Genomic DNA, 16,019 nt, shown 5'->3' with positions numbered 1-16,019 from the left:
GACAGGCCTGTGGGCATGACGCAACGCAAGAGTGCGTTTAAAGCTTCCAATAAACCTTTGCTTTTTAAGAGACATTTATTGAGCGCATGATCAAGTTCGACAGGCCGCCACGTGATCCTCCACAATCATCTTTGAAAATGGCTTTAGTGTAATTAAAAAGGAGCTGAAGCAACAAGACGCTCCATCACCAGTCTCTTTCATTTGGCTGCCGGTACGGTACACCTAAAAGGTTAAAAACATCCCTCTCTGTCAGCGTCGCTAGCGGGGCGCCTCCGAACACCTTCACGCTGCCCTTGCGCACCACATTTTTATTGAGCGAGTGCTCTGATAAACTCATGCTTTTTGTCTTCGCCAGGGCTCTCATAGAGCGGTTGAAGTGCGCCGACCCGGTGAAATACATCAGGGCGCAGGCGAACTCGTTGTAGGGCACCACGATGACGTCCAGCCTGCGGTGGCGCTGGCCGGGCCCCGGCAAACGGCACACGCCCATGTACTTCTTCTGCTCTCCATTCTCCTCGTGGCTCACCAGGTCGTCCGTCAGAAATCCTGAGACACGGAGAGCAGAGACGTCAGAAGTAGAAAAAACGAATGTCGTGAATCAACCGGGTGGCTTACCGCTGTCGTGGAGACTCTGTAAGACTTTGGTGAAAACACCCTTGTGGGACTTGCCATCAGGATGAGATATGAGTACGTCGACATCCCCACACGTGGCCTTTCCTCGACGGTAGGAGCCGCACGCCATGACCACCAGGTGTGGGTCCACAGCCAGAGCAGCATCCCTCACCTGCGTACAACAGCGGATATTAGCATTCGCAGAAATTTCTTTTTTTCCAGCCAAAAACAGGACAAAAGCCTTCGCTAAAGCATCGTATATAATTTTGACAGCCCCGTGGGACGACAGATGCTTTACTCGTCTATCTCATGTGCACTTCCTCGCCACCAGAGGGAAAACGTCATTAATGTAATACCGGTACAATATGAAAACAACAGGTGTTGAGTTCAGTGTTCTGGCATGAAGGGGTATCTCTCCGACATACCATGGTGCAACTTTCAAGAGTTATTATTCCCCTTTGGGATGTTTATCATTGAGAGAATACAGAATGGTTCTGCCATTATCAGCAGGAAGGGGAAATTCAACCTTTTTTTGATAGTTTGGGGCCATTTGCTTCAGAATTGATGTCATCTGCCAGATGCTAACTCACTACCAAACTCAGCCCACTTATGTACATTTATCTACATCTCCAGAAACAGAAGGAACACGTATCTGTCACCACGACCTCTTCTGGGATATAAATATATCCAGTTGGGAAGCAACGATTGTGAATCGGTTTGATCTACATTTTTGCAAATAGAGCAAGACAGAAGGTGGAATTAGGACTGGTTTTTCAAGTGTGGTGGCCTAAGACCTTTACGCTCACCTCTACGAGACTCTTAGATAGCTTTGCATTTTTTTAGAAGCCTTTTCCACCTGTGGTAGGTTGTATCTGCTGGAAGGTTTTGTCCCTTGTTGTTGTTCTAGAGTCGAAAGCTTGGAGAAGATAGCAGAAGACACGCTAGCACATCAGGGCAAGTTCGGGAGAAGTACTGCCAGAGCCCTAAAAGCTTCCACAACGTAACCAAAAAAGATCTTCAACAGGAGTATTTCATTCCTGGGGGTGTGGGAAGTGTTGTCTTCATTTATTCAGCCCTCTTTTCAAAAAGCGTTGCTTTAAAAGACACTTTACCACTTTCTCGATGGCTGCTGCTTCCTCTCTGGGCATGCGGTCTAAGAAGTCATCGTAGTGCTTCAGCCCTATTTTCTGCGTGCTGCTCAGGTGGGCCTTTGTGCGGATGTCCTCCAAAGTGCGGAATCCCTTGAAGACATTGAGACGTGCCGGATTATTTCTTAGAGAAATATTTTCAGTACTAATGGTGAGTTTTACCTGCTGGTACCACAGTTGTGCTGTTTTGGCTCCAGCCCCCCAGATGTTGGTAAAGAGCTCCAACACTGGCACGGCCTCCCCGATGTGATCAAGCTTCCGCAGATGACCGCTCTCCATGATCTCGTCGATTTTATCAGCCATGCGCTTCCCGATCCCTGGGATCTGACAAGCCTCCTAAAACAGTTGAATATGTTTTGGATTTAAAGAGGATACCCAATAATATTGGTGTATGTATGTTGATTTATTCCCCCAGTCCTGACCTCCAGTGGAAAGAAAACCAACGGGCCTAAAGATTAAAGGATCAAATAGGAGTTTGGTTTGCTTTTTTTTGTTTTTTTTTAATGATCAAGGACAAAGTGTCTGATCATTCATCACTGGTTCTTTTCCCGACAGTGTAAATTAAAGACGCTTGTGATGATTGAAGATATAGTTGACTACCTGATATGATGTCACAGGCTTGTGGTGACTCTTTAAGGCGTTGACAGCTTTGGAGTAGCCCAGCGCCCTCCACTTGTCCCCTTGGTGTGTGTAGGCCTTAGCCAGTATTTCTAGTTTGTCTGTGATGTGTTTGTTGAAGTTGTTGCTTTTGGACTGGGAGGACTGGGCACAGACCCACTTCCCGGAGACCACTTGCTGTGCAGCAGCTTCCAGATCAGGCCCATGGTTGGAGACAGTGGTTTTCTCTTTTGGGTGTTGGCCAGACATCAGAGCTTCCAGGTCGTTCTGAGAGACTAAGTCTTCTTCTCCTTGAACTGCTTTGGATTCTGGTTCTGTCTACAAATAAAACAGAATATGAATCTTTAGCAACAAGTAAAAACAAAGCAAAAGGCAGATGTATTGTTCCGACCCATTTAAGGCATAGAATGGTGCTATACCACATTTATTGGTTCCTCTTGCGTGACCTGGTCAGGCCGGTCAGATGCTGTTTCCAGTGTGTTTTCTGCTGAAGCTTTCTCACATGGAACATCTTCACGGCCCGTTTCAGATTCCCTAAATGGACAAAACAGCTTGTCACCAAAATACTATTTCAAATTTGGAAGAAACAGGAGATTTCTGAGAAAATCATTCATGTTGTCTAGGTTACTGACCTCATGGGTGAAAGGAGGCTGTATCTGCCAACGTCCAACAGCTTCTTCTCACTAATACACATGCTCAGCCATGTGCATTTCACCAGATGGACTCCAGGGGGCACACAGGGCACTTTCAGTAGACGCACAGCCCTGTCCACGTCCATGTTGTCATCTACAATAACATGAGTGATGCCGGGACTGAGTGCATTCTCTGTTTGTCCTCCGTTCTGCTTGATTTGTCGTTGAAAGATTTGGTGTCTAGCATTTCCAATTCCAGCAGGCAGGACATATGCTGTGACACCAGCAAATGTATTTCCTGGTAAGAAAAACCCCCAAACAAACAAAAAACTACAATGAACAAATAAGTGCTGTAAGATATTTGTGTGCCCGTGTGTGTGACTGTGTGTGTGTTCAATATTTAACGTCAAATCAACAATTCAAAGTTCCGTTTTCTTTTGCACTACTGGTAACAACCTGTAACATCACATTCTTCAGGCTTCTTCTTTGCTGGCGGTGGATCCTTCCCCTGTAAAACCTTGGCTCTTTTAACTTTGGGAAAGGCTTTCATAATCCCATGATGGGGGTCCATCTTGTCCCTTAGAGGGGGGCATCAAAAGCCTACAACATCAAGAAAAATGTTACAGAAACCAACACAACTGTCTGTCAATAATTGTTATAATAGCCTCAACTATACTCACACAATGACCGTAATATTAAGCATAATGAATAATAAATTAAACCGAAATCAATATATATCTATATATAAAAAGTCGTATAATTGAATCTTTGATCAACAAAAGTGCAGTACCGGCCTAGGGTTTGGTCCGAGGACGTTTCAAATTAACAAACGTCTATTTATAAATGAGCAACTAAACTGTTCTTGCTTCAGCAACAAAACTGTCTCATCTTACATTGTGCGAAGATAATAGTTCTTATTCAGGCAAAATAGCCAAGGTTTAAAAGCTAACCATAACTAGGTGTAGCTATGGCTAGCTATATTTAGCTTATGTCTGCTTATTTATAAATCCAATTAAAAGTCGTGCTCTACTTTCCATTAGAATTCAAGGTGCCGTCGCAATAAAAAAAATATTGCTATTAGTCTGAAGCAAAGAAAACAAGGAGATATAATAGTTTAGCTCTTACCCCTGCTGAGATTGAACCATCGACAATCAAAACAGATCACGTATATTTCACTTCCGGGTCACTTCTTTAATTAAAATAAATAATAATTATAGCCCGTTTCTATATAGAGTTTTATTCTTGCTTGGATTTATATAGTGACTTAATCCTTTTTTTTGTTATACTAAATGTATTTTCATTTTTAAATACATAAGTAAACTACGTCGGTTACTATAGTTACCTGCTATCCGGAAGTGCTGAGCAAAAGAAACATTATTGGAAACATGGCTGTACAAAGCTGGAGCGATGTATTAAAATCATCAAAGAAGACAGCTTTGTTAAACGATGGTGAGTTTCTTTATTAATCAAATGAATACATTTGTAGGAATTACCGGCTTTATTGTGAATATTCCTCTATCTCAGACTAGTAGCTTATTAGCTGGCGAGCTACCCTTGTGGCTGGCAGGTAAGACGAACTGAAGATACCACAACTTAGATAAGTTTGGTTTTTCTTGTTTATGTCGATTTCTGGATTGTTGGCATTTCTTCTTATCTCTGAGACACAACCCGTTAGCAATACTGATTATTGCTTGAGTATTCGCTGCTTATAATTTACATCTGGAAGCTCACGTGAATTCGAAATTAGGGCTGCTTACTATTGAAGGATCCTGTGAATTTTTGTATAATTTGTGTGCGTTTAATAAAAAGTCTGTATTTAATTCAATCCCCAGGAAAAAGGAAGATACACTACCTTTTTACAGATGGAAAAGAAATGGCAGAAGAATATGACCTGGAAACAGACGAGCTTGTTGGTAAGCTGCAAATGTTTTGGAGTGGACATGATGGATTTCTGGTGGAGTTATATCTAATATGTTTTTCAGGCAGAAGGTGGAGACATAAAAATGCGCTTGGAGCTGTTGGTCCATGGCAGGTCGAGGTTGGTGAGCCCATTGCAGGCCCTGATGCTTCCACGAGCTCTGAGGTGATCAAGGAGAACTGCTCTAATGTGAGTTTCCTCCTAAAAATCTCAACCACTGCATTTCCTTTAAACATATATTAATGATTACGTTTAGATTATATGCTTGTAAAATAAACTTGAGTTGTTTTTGCCTCAGCCCATATTTATGCGCAAAGACACAAAGGCAAGTTTTCAGTGGAGAATCCGCAACCTTCCCTTCTCCAAAGATGTCTTTAATGTCTCTGTGGAGCCATCTGAGAGGTGTATCGTCATTAAAACCACAAACAAAAAGTAAGGATGTAAAAGAAAACTAACATCTCTTTCACCTTTTGTTTAGCACGTGTTGCATGCATTTGTTACGAGTGTCCTATAGGTGGCACTGTTTACAGTCCATTTGTCTGCTTAGTTGGCGTCATAAACTTATATCCTTTCCCTGGCTTCTCACTGAAGGTATTATAAGAAGTTCAGCATAGTTGACTTGGATCGGTGTCAACTGCCACTTGACTGCTCGGCACTCAGCTTCACTCATGCCAACAACACTTTAATTGTCAGCGTAAGTCCCAACATTGAGTGTAAAATATATGAAACTGCATTTATTTTCAGTATAAACGTAAATGTTAAAGGTTTATTGTTAGAGCTGTGAACCATAATCTTCAGGGGCCCAGAGACTTGTTAAGCTACCTACATAACTGGGGGGAAAACCCAAATGAAAACCCAATCATCTGTACTTAAAAAAAACATTAACTTTGTATATAGAGGCGTTTCTTCGTGTTTCATTCTGTTCATGATCTTGTATTTACTTTCCAGTATAAGAAACCCAAGGAGATCTTAATCCTTGAACAGGAGCTACTGAAGGAGCTGAAGAAAATAAAAGGACCCTGTGAAGGAGATGTTGACTGCAAAACTCAGTGAATTCTGACTGTGGGAACAAGAGAAACGTTTGGTGTTGCATATAAATCAGAGCCATACTATTTCCTTTTCTTTGCACATAGTCACATACCATTTAAAAGACTGCAATTTCTAATCCACGGTCTTCTAATTTTACTTAATGGCTTTTGTAATTAATTTGTGTTGATCCAACGTATTCAATAAAATCTAATTTCAAAACCTCGCGTGTGATCACAAGAGCGTCCGCGTTCTCGAACCTACAAGGGAGTCATTTTAACAGGGGTCACATAACCTGCCACCCTCCACGCACCGATGTCCTTGTAAAACACTCAAAGGACACAATGCCTCATGCATGCTCGCTCCGGGGTCACTCTCACCAGCCAGTCCCATTTGTGTGAACTGAATACCCTCATGTAGCGTGCACGTATGTAATAGGCCACCCTGACAGTCGTTACTGAAGCTTGGTGATTAAGCTCATGTTACTTTTCCCGTTTTTCCCCTCCGTCTTTCCTGATGTTTCTAGATATCTAGTTTATCAGAGGCCATTATGCAAAAACGGAAATACTCCGACACTGAAAACAAAACTACCTATTTTTTTAAAAATGACTTTTTTTAAATTTTACCTCAGAATTTTTATGAAACAGAAAAAACAAAGGTCTCCTTTGGTATGTTTATTTTTTTGACCTTACAATCATCACTTAATATTTTATGTTTAGAAGTTTAGATTTTTCTTTTTTCCCCCCCGACACGTGCACAGGGACGCAGGCTGTGGGCTCGGGGCAATTTTGGAAATCCTGATTATTCATTGTAGGTGTTGACGTTTAGTTGAATTCCTGTTGAGCCATGAATTGAACATCCAGCTCATGCCCTGTGAGAGCCCCTGCTCCCGGTCTTCTTCCTCCCCAGTCGCTTGGCCTCTGACGGTCATGCTCAGCTGCCTCTGGGAAGAGGGCTTCTTTTCTGCCTCCCTTTCATCCCGAATGCCTCTTCCCAGCCATTCCCCCTCTTTCAGACGATGCCACATTTTGCCACACAGTCTCTGATGCCCCCCCCCCCAGCCTCCCCTTACCCCTCCCTGTGTGACTGGCTTCTTTTTGATAACTGACCCCTCCTCGTGTTATTATTCGAACCCACTATTGTATAACATGCCCTTTTATATGAGCTTTCACAAAGGGCCCATTTGATCAGAGGGTTACGGTGTTCGATCGTGAGAAATGCAACTACATGGTGGTAACCTTTGTTTGGGCCAAAATGGTGGGCTGACCTCATCGCTTTTAACGCATAGCTCAGGCCATTCAGCACCAAGTCTCACTTGCTGAGCACATTGAATTCAGTAGCCTGTCACAGATATTGCCCCTCAGTTATCTGGGTCTCCAGCTTGAAAAAGAAAAACACCGTTTTGGGAGCAACCAGCAACATATGCTTCCTTCCCTCGCTGAAACAACCTCGCAAGTGTGAAGCCAAGCAGCGTGTAAGGATATATATTTTTAGTTGTTTAATATACACTCTACAATAAATAGTTGGATCATTTGACATCATTTACATTTGTACAATAATATATATTTTTATATTTAGAAAGAAAATGTTAATCTTCTCCAAATTGACCTCCTAATGGGACAAAATGTCAACTGAGACTCAGATAGCTGCCACATCTATAGGTTCATCATACTCAATTAACATTCCTTTTTTTTGGGGGGTGGGGGTGGGGGGGTGAAGGGACTAAGCCCTCAACAGGGGTTCCAAAACTTGTCAACACTCAACTCCTCCGTTCTTTCCTTGACCCCCTGATTTAATAACTAAAAATCAGTCTTTCTTTCTGTGTGAAGTGAGAATAACTAGCAGATTAGAAAGTCAAGGTTTACATACAATCCAGTACAAAGAAATAGACGGAGTCCAACAAAAAGAGGCAAAAAGTGTACGGGCAAATGACTACGAGAGTTAGGTGCCCCGGGACACTTCTGCTTTCTTCCTCCGGTAGTGGTTTTTCATAAGTCCACAGTTTTGCTTGGGCGGTTTTACCCTTCAGCGGGGCGCTGAGCGCTGCTGATGGGGCAATTTAGTCCGCTTGTTTAAAGAGTGCACTGGGACGGCGAGAGGAAGCACATCAAATGGCCTCCTCTCGCTAAGCAAGTGCCCCCTGGGTAGGCGCTTCATGAAGTGGGCCTCCCTCTGGTGCTGCTTGGTTTTGGAGGCCTTTTTGGGCCGGCCCTTCCGTGTGAAAGCCATGTACCAGCCCTCGTACTTGGCATTCTGCAGCGCCGTGTAGTTGTTTTCTAGAACAATCTCAGTGAAGATGCAGTCTTTGCCACGGCCTTTCCGCTTTTAGAAAGAAAATGAAGAAAGAGGGTGGGGGGGAGAGAGTTCAAGCTTTTTCGAATAGTTTCTAGGAGGAGGGACAGGAACTGACGCTATTTTCAGAGGACTTCGGTAAAAAAAATTACTCTGAAATCCAGCTTACCTTTCCGATCAGCTTTCCCCTCTTGTTCATACATATGTAGTATCCTGTTTTCACACCTTTAATACGAATGCGGCTTCCAAACGAGTCTGTCTCCACCTCCAGTTTAGCTGTATAGACAGAAAAAGATTTCAGATAACGAGCTAACGCGATGCAGACGAGCAGACTGTTGCGCAACTTATTCAGGAAAGCTGCAGTAAAATGGATTAGTGATTGCATAATTGCTGCGTTCACTGATACTGTATCCACCTTCGACAACCGCCATCACCATCGTGTTTTGCGTGTTAAGATTGCTGTTGTGAGTCTGTAACTTGTGCGCTGTGATGCGAGTTGGGCCGAGGATAAAGCAGAGGAAGACTCCTGCGCTCAGGGACGCAGCCACACACACAGAGCAGCGGTCAGATTTGGGCCACTTACAAGAGTGACACCCACTTATGGGTGTATATGTGCAGCTGATGCATGCATGACTGACTCGCTCCACCTCTCTAAATGGCTTTGTGTGTATGTGTGTGTCGGTTAAGAATTTTAAAAGACAAAAGGGCACGCAGCCGCCGTCAAGGCAGGCGAAGGTGTAAAGCGAAGTTGCTGACTTCACCGCTCCTTATAAACTGAGTCATGCATTGAGTTGTAATGCAGTGAAAATTCCTCATAAAGTGAGCTTCCAAAAGGAAGCAGACCCACCAAAAGCCTGTTTTCTTTCCCGCAGCATAGTGGCAAAAAAGTTACTCCTTGAAGTTTGGGGAAGACAGTTTTATTTTATTTTTTTTGTGTTGTTGTTTGTTTGTTTTTTGTGGACGGCAACCCTGATGCCACATATTACATACATTTTTAGTGCTTCTGCAAGTTTTACCGAAAAATATTTATGCCATTTGAAACTTCCGGGCTTTTAGTAATAAAATATACTATATAATATAGTATATAATAATTATAATAAAAATAATTTCCTGGTTTTGTGTGTGTGTACGTGTGTGTGTCCCTTTATCAGCTATTTATCAAAAAATTAATAATGTTTAAATTGAAAAAGCCTCCTGCCGTAGGCTATATAAGTTCACTTGGTGACCATTACATGTAAGTTACGCTTTTCATACGTTTTATTTCTAAAATGTGCGCGATACAGCACAACTCTCGCGATATGTTGCGCGTTTCTCGTTTTAATTAATTGACCCGCTGCTTCCTGTCGGGACGCTTTACTTAATTAAGACATTTTAATGCAAACTGCAGCGGTTCACTTCGTGGTTCTCACCATACACGGCTCCGTCGTCGCCGTTTGCGTTCACCCTCTTGTTGGCCAGGACCTGGACGTGTTTCCCGCTGGTTCGGCTGTACAGCTGGTAGGTTCGGGTCAACCTGCGGCTCATTCTGTCCGACAGTCGGCTCTGCTCTGTGACATGGTGCTTGAAATTCGGCGGAGACTGTGCGGTGTTCTGTCGGACAATAGGAAACACATGTCACGGCGCATGAAATTGCGTTTTAATCTTGTACCCGGGGAAGACTGAAAAATGTTAACTGCTGGGCGCCGCGGCGAGGGCCCGGGCCCACAGTTCATTATGTCATTCATCAGGTTTAACTGGGATCATCCTGTCTCACCTTCTCCCCTGTATTTGGACACAATCGAGAGTATTTTTTGGAGATGCTTTCAGGGACCCTCGGGAATGACGATTCCCCTCTGATTGGTTGTTTTTACCACTGATGAACTTTCACCCCTTCCTGACTTCTTTTCTCATCGCAGCCGCCCTCCGTCCACATGTGTTTTAACAATCACTTTTTCGGCCGGATCGGACCTCTTTTCAAGATGTTTGAAACGTTGCCAAACGCGCTCATAATAAAATGTTGTGTTTTTTTATATTCTTAATGCAGCCGGTTGCAGAGACGCGCACGCAGGAGGCAAAGAACGTGTCCACTTGTATTTATGAGGCATCAGTGTGTTTTATGTTCAAGTTAAATTGCGACTTACCTGTGCGTAAAAACACAGCGCAGTGAAATGTATTAACCTGAAACAGCAAGAAACAGGAACACTTAAAACTGCTCTTCCGTTCCGTATTGTTCTGCATAAATAAATAGAGGTCTTTACTCACAGATACCCCAACCTCGATGTTCTCAGCCTCATCTTGTAATAATTCAAATACTGCTTCATGAATATTCCACTGTTTACTGCCGGGAGACCGCGGAAATAAACTTCTCCAGTTGAGATTTCACTTCGGGTTTATCCTTCTCGTTCCACATTGAAAGGCGACGAGCGTGATCACAAGGAACTCCAAAACAAACAGGATCCAGTGCAGTTATGGGATGCACTCGGTTTTTTTTTTAACTGTCCAAAAGTTAAAAATTAAAATTCTAAGTCCGTCGCAGATGTCGCCGGTGTCTCCATCAAACGCTTATTTCCGTCAAACACTCACAAAGTAGAGGCTTTTCAATTTAAAGTATTTTTTGGGGGGAAGTGGTGGTTTTACGCACAATTCTTTGCGCAGCAGGAGAGACGTGCGCCCCCCGAAAAATTGCGTGATTTAATTACCAAAACAAGGCGAAGCTGCGCGCGTCCGTCTAAAAGATGCGCGTCCAGTTAAAGTCTAACGTCCAGCTTCCTCCCACGTGTGTTTCTTGCGGTCGTCTCCAGCCCTCGTAGCCAACAGCATCTGTCTTCCTCTACATTTAAATGCTTTAACTTGCGGGAAAGTCAATATCCTCCGCGAAAGCAGGCGGAGCTTTTAAGCCGGAGCCAATTTGAAACGGAATACTTAAACACTTCGCCTGCGTCCGTTTGCTGACAGCTCCATCAACGCGGCGTCCGCCAGCAAGTGCAGTGAATGGATTTAAACCACATGAAGATCAAATATGAAAGCGTAGCAGCAGGTCCGTGTTCTGGACTGCCACAATATCAGGCGACAGCTTAAGTTTCCTTTTCTTTGCAATCACTCACATGAATCTGGTTGACACAGGCCAGGATGTTGCTGGTTTTAATCCGTGTTAGATCAGAGTGCACTTGCCTTGTTTTTTTTATAACTTAAAGGAGGGAGGAGGGGGGATCCTTGGTATGTACTTGTGAAAATCTACAGTTACATTAACTTATTCCCTGACTGCAGGTTTGAGGTAGTTTGGTGGTCCCACAGGACGGAGCCTGATGTGCTTTTTCATCCTACATATGTAAGTAATATGTATTCCATGTGAACGCGCGACACAGAATGGTTTTCACATAAAACGGAAAGTCTTTGACTTGGATACAAATGCTCTCTTGCTCACCATCATTCTTCCATAACTTCTCACAGTCCTGCTTTTTCCTTAGTCCCAGTCTCCAGCTTTCCCAGCACGGCGTCACGCATCGTGCAGTTGTACAGTAATTATTCATTGTGACAACAGGGCGACAGGGTGGCCCTCAGTGGCCCCCAGGCAGGGAAAGGGCCCTATGTTAAACGGGACACTTTGAACTTTGGCTGTCAGACACAAACATCTGAGATTATTGATCACAGACATTTGAAATCCATCAAAAAGTCGCATCTCCAGAATCCCTCAGGGGCTAAAATTTTACTTTTGGTTTTGGGATTTTATGATAAAACTAGTATTAAATGTGAGTGTAGATATTAGATCAGGTTTTAGAGGTCAACTTAAGTCACTTTAAAAGTAAAATTGTTTTTGTCCAAGAAGCTTAACGGTGCTCCTGTGTGTCCAACATCAAGAATGTATCTAATTCACAATTTAAAATAATGTTTTTTCTAAAAATGAGCTATTAGGAAACTGCTTATGCAGTAAAGGCTAAGCTGACTTGAACTTATGACATGACCACAACATACACAGACGTGCTATAGTTTAAGTTCCATCTCCAAAGAAACATGACCATCAAATGCATCACGACAGGCCAGCACAACAACGATTAATGTCTATTTTATAAAAAAAAATTCCCATTCAAGCAGTTTGCACGTAACATAAAGGTTCTGGGTCTTACCTAAAACTTCCTGTTTCCTCTTTTGCCCTGCGACTAGAACGGTAGAGAGCAGAGCAAAAGCACAGCAATTAAAAAAAAAAAAAAAAAAATTGTAAATAAACCTATATGGAAACATAGACCTCCTTGGACTTCACCCTCTTAATACACTTAATTTAAAAGTGCTAAAATATCAATTCACCAGTTTAGGCTTTTATAGTTGTAATGAGCCCAAACAGATTTTCATATTTTAGGTGTTACAGAATGGAGGCCTGTAGTGAACAGCCTGGGAAACGAAAGGCCTCCTCAAACAGAGCAGCTGCACCAAAGTACAATATATATATATGTATAATTACGAGTCGGGTCCATATCTGAGCTGTAAATCAGTCACTTCAGCTGGTGCAGGGGATTTAAAGAGTGAAAATAGACCTGCCTTATTAGCTCCAGAGGGACGCCGCAGCAGAGAGCTTTTGCCACCTGGAACAATTCAGCTTTGTACTTTAATATTTTGACCCCAATGGAGCGACGATTGCCCATCCAAATATGAAATCCACATGCATTAAAGAGATTTGATTTTTATGGAGGCCGCGGAATAACTCCTCAAAAGCACCGGTCTGACTTTCTGAACTCCCAGATTAGCACAGTCGCAAGTGGTTTCAGGAAAATGTGATTGAGAATAAGAGTCCTCCAGATGACTGACTGGTGTGTAGCAGCGCATACCTCAAAGTAAAGAACACTCATCATTTCAGAACTGCGACATTTCTCCTTTTTTTGTTATTAAAGTTCCGCGGGCTGACGGTCTCATCGCGGTCCCGTCGCATCATCACTCGGGCTCGTTATGAGCGCTGCGGATTGACAGACGTGATGTTTCTGTTGCCTCTTCGTGGACATGAGTGTCTTCATGTCAGAACCTTCTGCTCGGCGAAGCTCCATTAAATCAAGATGCGTCTGTTTCCTTCGTTTGGATCGATGAATCACTTCTGTTGAGTAAACTGCTCATATATCTCTCAACATTACCTCTGCAGACGGCTGAGTTTCAGACGCTGGGAAAGCACTTCGTTGCTGCTCCTCTGCATGACAGTCAGCAGCTTCCCTCCCTGTTTACGGCCGTTGCGGCCTCGAGACAGGCGAGACCAGACCGTGACCCCGCTGAGGCCCTGGCAAGGAAAAGACTTCAAATTTTCAGTGATAATTGTCCCAAACGGACAAGATCCAAATATTTCTCCTTGTCTTTTGGTATAATCAACAAATCTGGCCTAGCAACTCTCCTCTCATCCCCTTTCTGTGAAGCTTTCATGGTCACAGGAGCTGCAATAATACACCAGCCATCAGTGGGTGAGAGGCAGGAATACACCATGGACTGGTCCCAGTTCTTTTCCAGTTTGGCTAATTTGACCGACAAGCGACCAAAGACTTTAGTGATCATCTGCTAGACTTCTTTACAAATGTCCTCCAGCAAATACGCATGTTGGTTTCCTGTCATTACTTGGTGGTGTTCACAGAACAGCACAGCCAAGAGTTTGTCTCCCACAGTTGCTCTTAAATCCACAATGTGGCGTTTTTACAGCCTCACTTTGTGTCTGTTAAAGAAAAGAGTTATGGTGTGCTAATTATGGAGTGTTAGAGGATTTGGGGCTGCACGCACACAAGACACAAATGAGAGCTCACACTAAATGGATTCTTTCAATTAGGCCCTGGACAAGGAGCAAAGTTCTCTAGCTTTGTGTATTGATTGCTCTGTCGGGTCCATCGTTTGTAATTAACAGGAGATGCTAATAAATGCATAGCAGACCTAACTGTCATGTGCCAGACTCTGTCCCCTTGTTTTAATACTCAAAGTGGGTCTGTAAGGATTCATCCAGCGGGGTAAAGACCTGCCAGAGTGCTACGGATGATACATCTAAAGGCAGCAAAGGTGATCTGTTTTAATACAGAGCAGCACTAGTGTGGACCCCTGAACGCTGCATGCACTCACATTTCAAGTCGGTTTGCTTGTCTGCGGCAAAATACTATTAGTGAAATTGAAGATTTTATCATTCGAAACACAAGATTTACGAGCCCTGCAGCAGCCAGTCTCCGAGAAATGAATTAAATGTTTTGGCTTTTGTGATGGGAGCTCTGCTGTCATCCATCTTCACATGTAACTTTTACACAACCTGCTTTTTTTTTGGAGGGGGGGGGGGGGGTAATATTTGACTGAGAACAGTTGTATCGGTAATATGCAGTCCGCTCGTCGGCTGGGCTTTACAACAGCTACTTCCAATTTATGAACTCCTCTGTTTCTGCAGATGTGAATGACAGTCAGTTAAGACGACCTGTCACAAAGGTTTCGCTAAAATTCTCCAGACCGCACATGAAAGCTTTCTCAGAGACTCCATCAAAAGCCATCATTTTTTATTCTCATTTTTTACATACCGAGCTGTCTGCTGCCTCACTCCTGCAACCCTCTGGTGTCCAGCTTTTCTTGCCTCTTAATGAGCTTGAGAACATTTGACGGTCGTCCAAGATTTGCCCCCAGATCTTGATTCCTTTGCCTTTTCTCCTGGTCTCCCAGTGCTGCTTTTCTCATTTGGGTCCTTGCTTCCAAAGTAAAGCCAAGGTCCTGGTATCAGCAGATTAGGTGCAGAAACAGCAATCAGACTCCACAGGGAAGCCTTTTGGCAAAGATGCTCTTTAGTTATTGTTAGAGGAGTGACTGAATGTCTGAAAAGGCCTCGGAGTAGACAACCAATGAAAGGGACTATTTGCCCGAGTTAACGCGAGACGTAAAAATACCTACTCTTGTATAAGACAGCAGCTGTGGAAAGGAAGAAGCCAGGGACAAAGAGGAAAAACAGTCAGGGAGGGAGATCGAGAGACATGACGAATATGTCGGTCACCTCATAAACCTCAGCGTTTTATTAGAAAAGAGCCTTCTCTTGTAATTATGCTATTAATTACACGTTTTAACAACACCGCAAACCACATAAGGTGCCCGTGACCACAGGACACACTCATATTTACCTTAAAGAAGAGTGTGCATCTATTTATTTTTTAGAATCACCAGCTAAATCCTTCCGTGGTGTCCTTGAGCCTTGTTGAAATGGCCATTATTTAAAGGTTCTTTTTCAGCGTATTATTTCATGGTATAAGTTCTAACGTGCCAGAACCAGTCCCATGCTGCTGGACCCGGGCCCGGGAAGGGGTCAGAGGGGTTTCGTAGGCCCAGACAACCTGGCGATAAAAACGTGCAACAGTTGTACAAACTATTGGCTTCTCTCACTTCAGTTGAGTTCAATCAAGCCAACAATCGTTCGCTTGACTGAAAAAGAAAAAAAAAAAAAATCCTCAGAATTTTTTCGCTATTATAAGCGGGGGAGGGGGCATCGCCCGACGTAGCTCGATCACCCGGCGGTGAATTTGGTGTCAGGAAGCCAGGCCTGGGAAAAGAGCTACTGTGAGAGAATTTGGAAAGTCGGCTCAAAGCTTTCGCCACCAAATGACGTCGGAGGTGTTTGAGCGGGGGGGGGGGACGAATGACTTTTTAACTGGATGAAATGACTGTCTGGGAATGACCCTGGTGTGTAGAAATCATTAAGGGGACCCAAATGTGTTCTGCATAAAGGCTCAGAGTGGTGTAGTGACATTATAGGAGGCTCTGCAGAAGGCTTTAACAAGTACTTTAACACAGTAGCAGCTCAGTTCTGTCCCTCAG

At 43.5% G+C, this 16,019-nt stretch overlaps 3 protein-coding genes and 1 long non-coding RNA gene across 6 annotated transcripts; 2 read left to right on the top strand and 2 right to left on the bottom strand.

The window, feature by feature from the left end:
- Positions 1-56: 56 nt before the first annotated feature.
- Positions 57-4,192, bottom strand: poll (polymerase (DNA directed), lambda). Its single transcript, XM_003972565.3, has 9 exons — positions 4,136-4,192; positions 3,467-3,610; positions 3,011-3,308; positions 2,798-2,912; positions 2,361-2,696; positions 1,923-2,096; positions 1,725-1,853; positions 616-784; positions 57-546 (listed from the first exon to the last, which is right to left on the bottom strand). The coding sequence occupies exons 2-9, from the start codon at positions 3,579-3,581 to the stop codon at positions 185-187; spliced, it is 1,698 nt and encodes a 565-aa protein (XP_003972614.2). The 5' UTR covers positions 3,582-3,610; positions 4,136-4,192; the 3' UTR covers positions 57-184.
- Positions 4,193-4,316: 124 nt separating this feature from the next.
- On the top strand, positions 4,317-6,176 carry dpcd (deleted in primary ciliary dyskinesia homolog (mouse)). Of its 2 annotated transcripts, none has more exons than XM_003972495.3 (6): positions 4,317-4,459; positions 4,843-4,923; positions 4,993-5,117; positions 5,227-5,360; positions 5,520-5,622; positions 5,877-6,176. In XM_003972495.3, the coding sequence occupies exons 1-6, from the start codon at positions 4,396-4,398 to the stop codon at positions 5,979-5,981; spliced, it is 612 nt and encodes a 203-aa protein (XP_003972544.2). In that variant the 5' UTR covers positions 4,317-4,395; the 3' UTR covers positions 5,982-6,176. The 2 variants fall into 2 exon arrangements, with proteins under 2 accessions (XP_003972544.2, XP_011611344.2); XM_011613042.2 differs by lacking the exon at positions 4,317-4,459 and adding an exon at positions 4,554-4,577.
- Positions 6,177-7,171: 995 nt separating this feature from the next.
- On the bottom strand, positions 7,172-11,071 carry fgf8b (fibroblast growth factor 8b). The gene is made up of 5 exons (XM_003972566.3): positions 10,488-11,071; positions 10,367-10,403; positions 9,656-9,836; positions 8,416-8,522; positions 7,172-8,276 (listed from the first exon to the last, which is right to left on the bottom strand). Exons 1-5 carry the CDS (start codon positions 10,544-10,546, stop codon positions 7,980-7,982), a joined length of 681 nt encoding a protein of 226 aa, XP_003972615.2. The 5' UTR covers positions 10,547-11,071; the 3' UTR covers positions 7,172-7,979.
- LOC115253358 (uncharacterized) lies at positions 9,631-14,117 on the top strand. 2 transcript variants are annotated; one of them, XR_003891694.1, is made up of 3 exons: positions 9,631-9,743; positions 11,493-11,553; positions 13,351-14,117. It is a non-coding gene; the product is annotated as an uncharacterized lncRNA (long non-coding RNA). The 2 variants fall into 2 exon arrangements; XR_003891695.1 differs by lacking the exon at positions 13,351-14,117 and adding an exon at positions 13,109-13,340.
- The last annotated feature ends 1,902 nt before the right edge of the window (positions 14,118-16,019 follow it).

The sequence above is a fragment of the Takifugu rubripes genome, chromosome 17, assembly GCF_901000725.2.
Source record: "Takifugu rubripes chromosome 17, fTakRub1.2, whole genome shotgun sequence".
In the NCBI taxonomy this organism is placed as follows: Eukaryota; Metazoa; Chordata; class Actinopteri; order Tetraodontiformes; family Tetraodontidae; genus Takifugu; species Takifugu rubripes.
This window is presented reverse-complemented; position numbering and strand designations above follow the sequence as displayed.

Coding starts and splice junctions, on each gene's coding strand:
- poll (XM_003972565.3), bottom strand. CDS start 3,581: ATGGACCCCCATCATGGGATTATGAAAGCCTTTCCCAAAGTTAAAAGA. Junction 2,913..3,010: donor AGCCTCCTTTCACCCATGAG/GTCAGTAACCTA, acceptor TTGTCCATTTAG/GGAATCTGAAACGGGCCGTG. Junction 785..1,724: donor CAGCAGCCATCGAGAAAGTG/GTAAAGTGTCTT, acceptor TGTTGTACGCAG/GTGAGGGATGCTGCTCTGGC.
- dpcd (XM_003972495.3), top strand. CDS start 4,396: ATGGCTGTACAAAGCTGGAGCGATGTATTAAAATCATCAAAGAAGACA. Junction 4,460..4,842: donor GACAGCTTTGTTAAACGATG/GTGAGTTTCTTT, acceptor TTCAATCCCCAG/GAAAAAGGAAGATACACTAC. Junction 5,623..5,876: donor ACAACACTTTAATTGTCAGC/GTAAGTCCCAAC, acceptor TTTACTTTCCAG/TATAAGAAACCCAAGGAGAT.
- fgf8b (XM_003972566.3), bottom strand. CDS start 10,546: ATGAAGCAGTATTTGAATTATTACAAGATGAGGCTGAGAACATCGAGG. Junction 10,404..10,487: donor ACATCGAGGTTGGGGTATCT/GTGAGTAAAGAC, acceptor TTGCTGTTTCAG/GTTAATACATTTCACTGCGC. Junction 8,523..9,655: donor CGACGACGGAGCCGTGTATG/GTGAGAACCACG, acceptor CTGTCTATACAG/CTAAACTGGAGGTGGAGACA.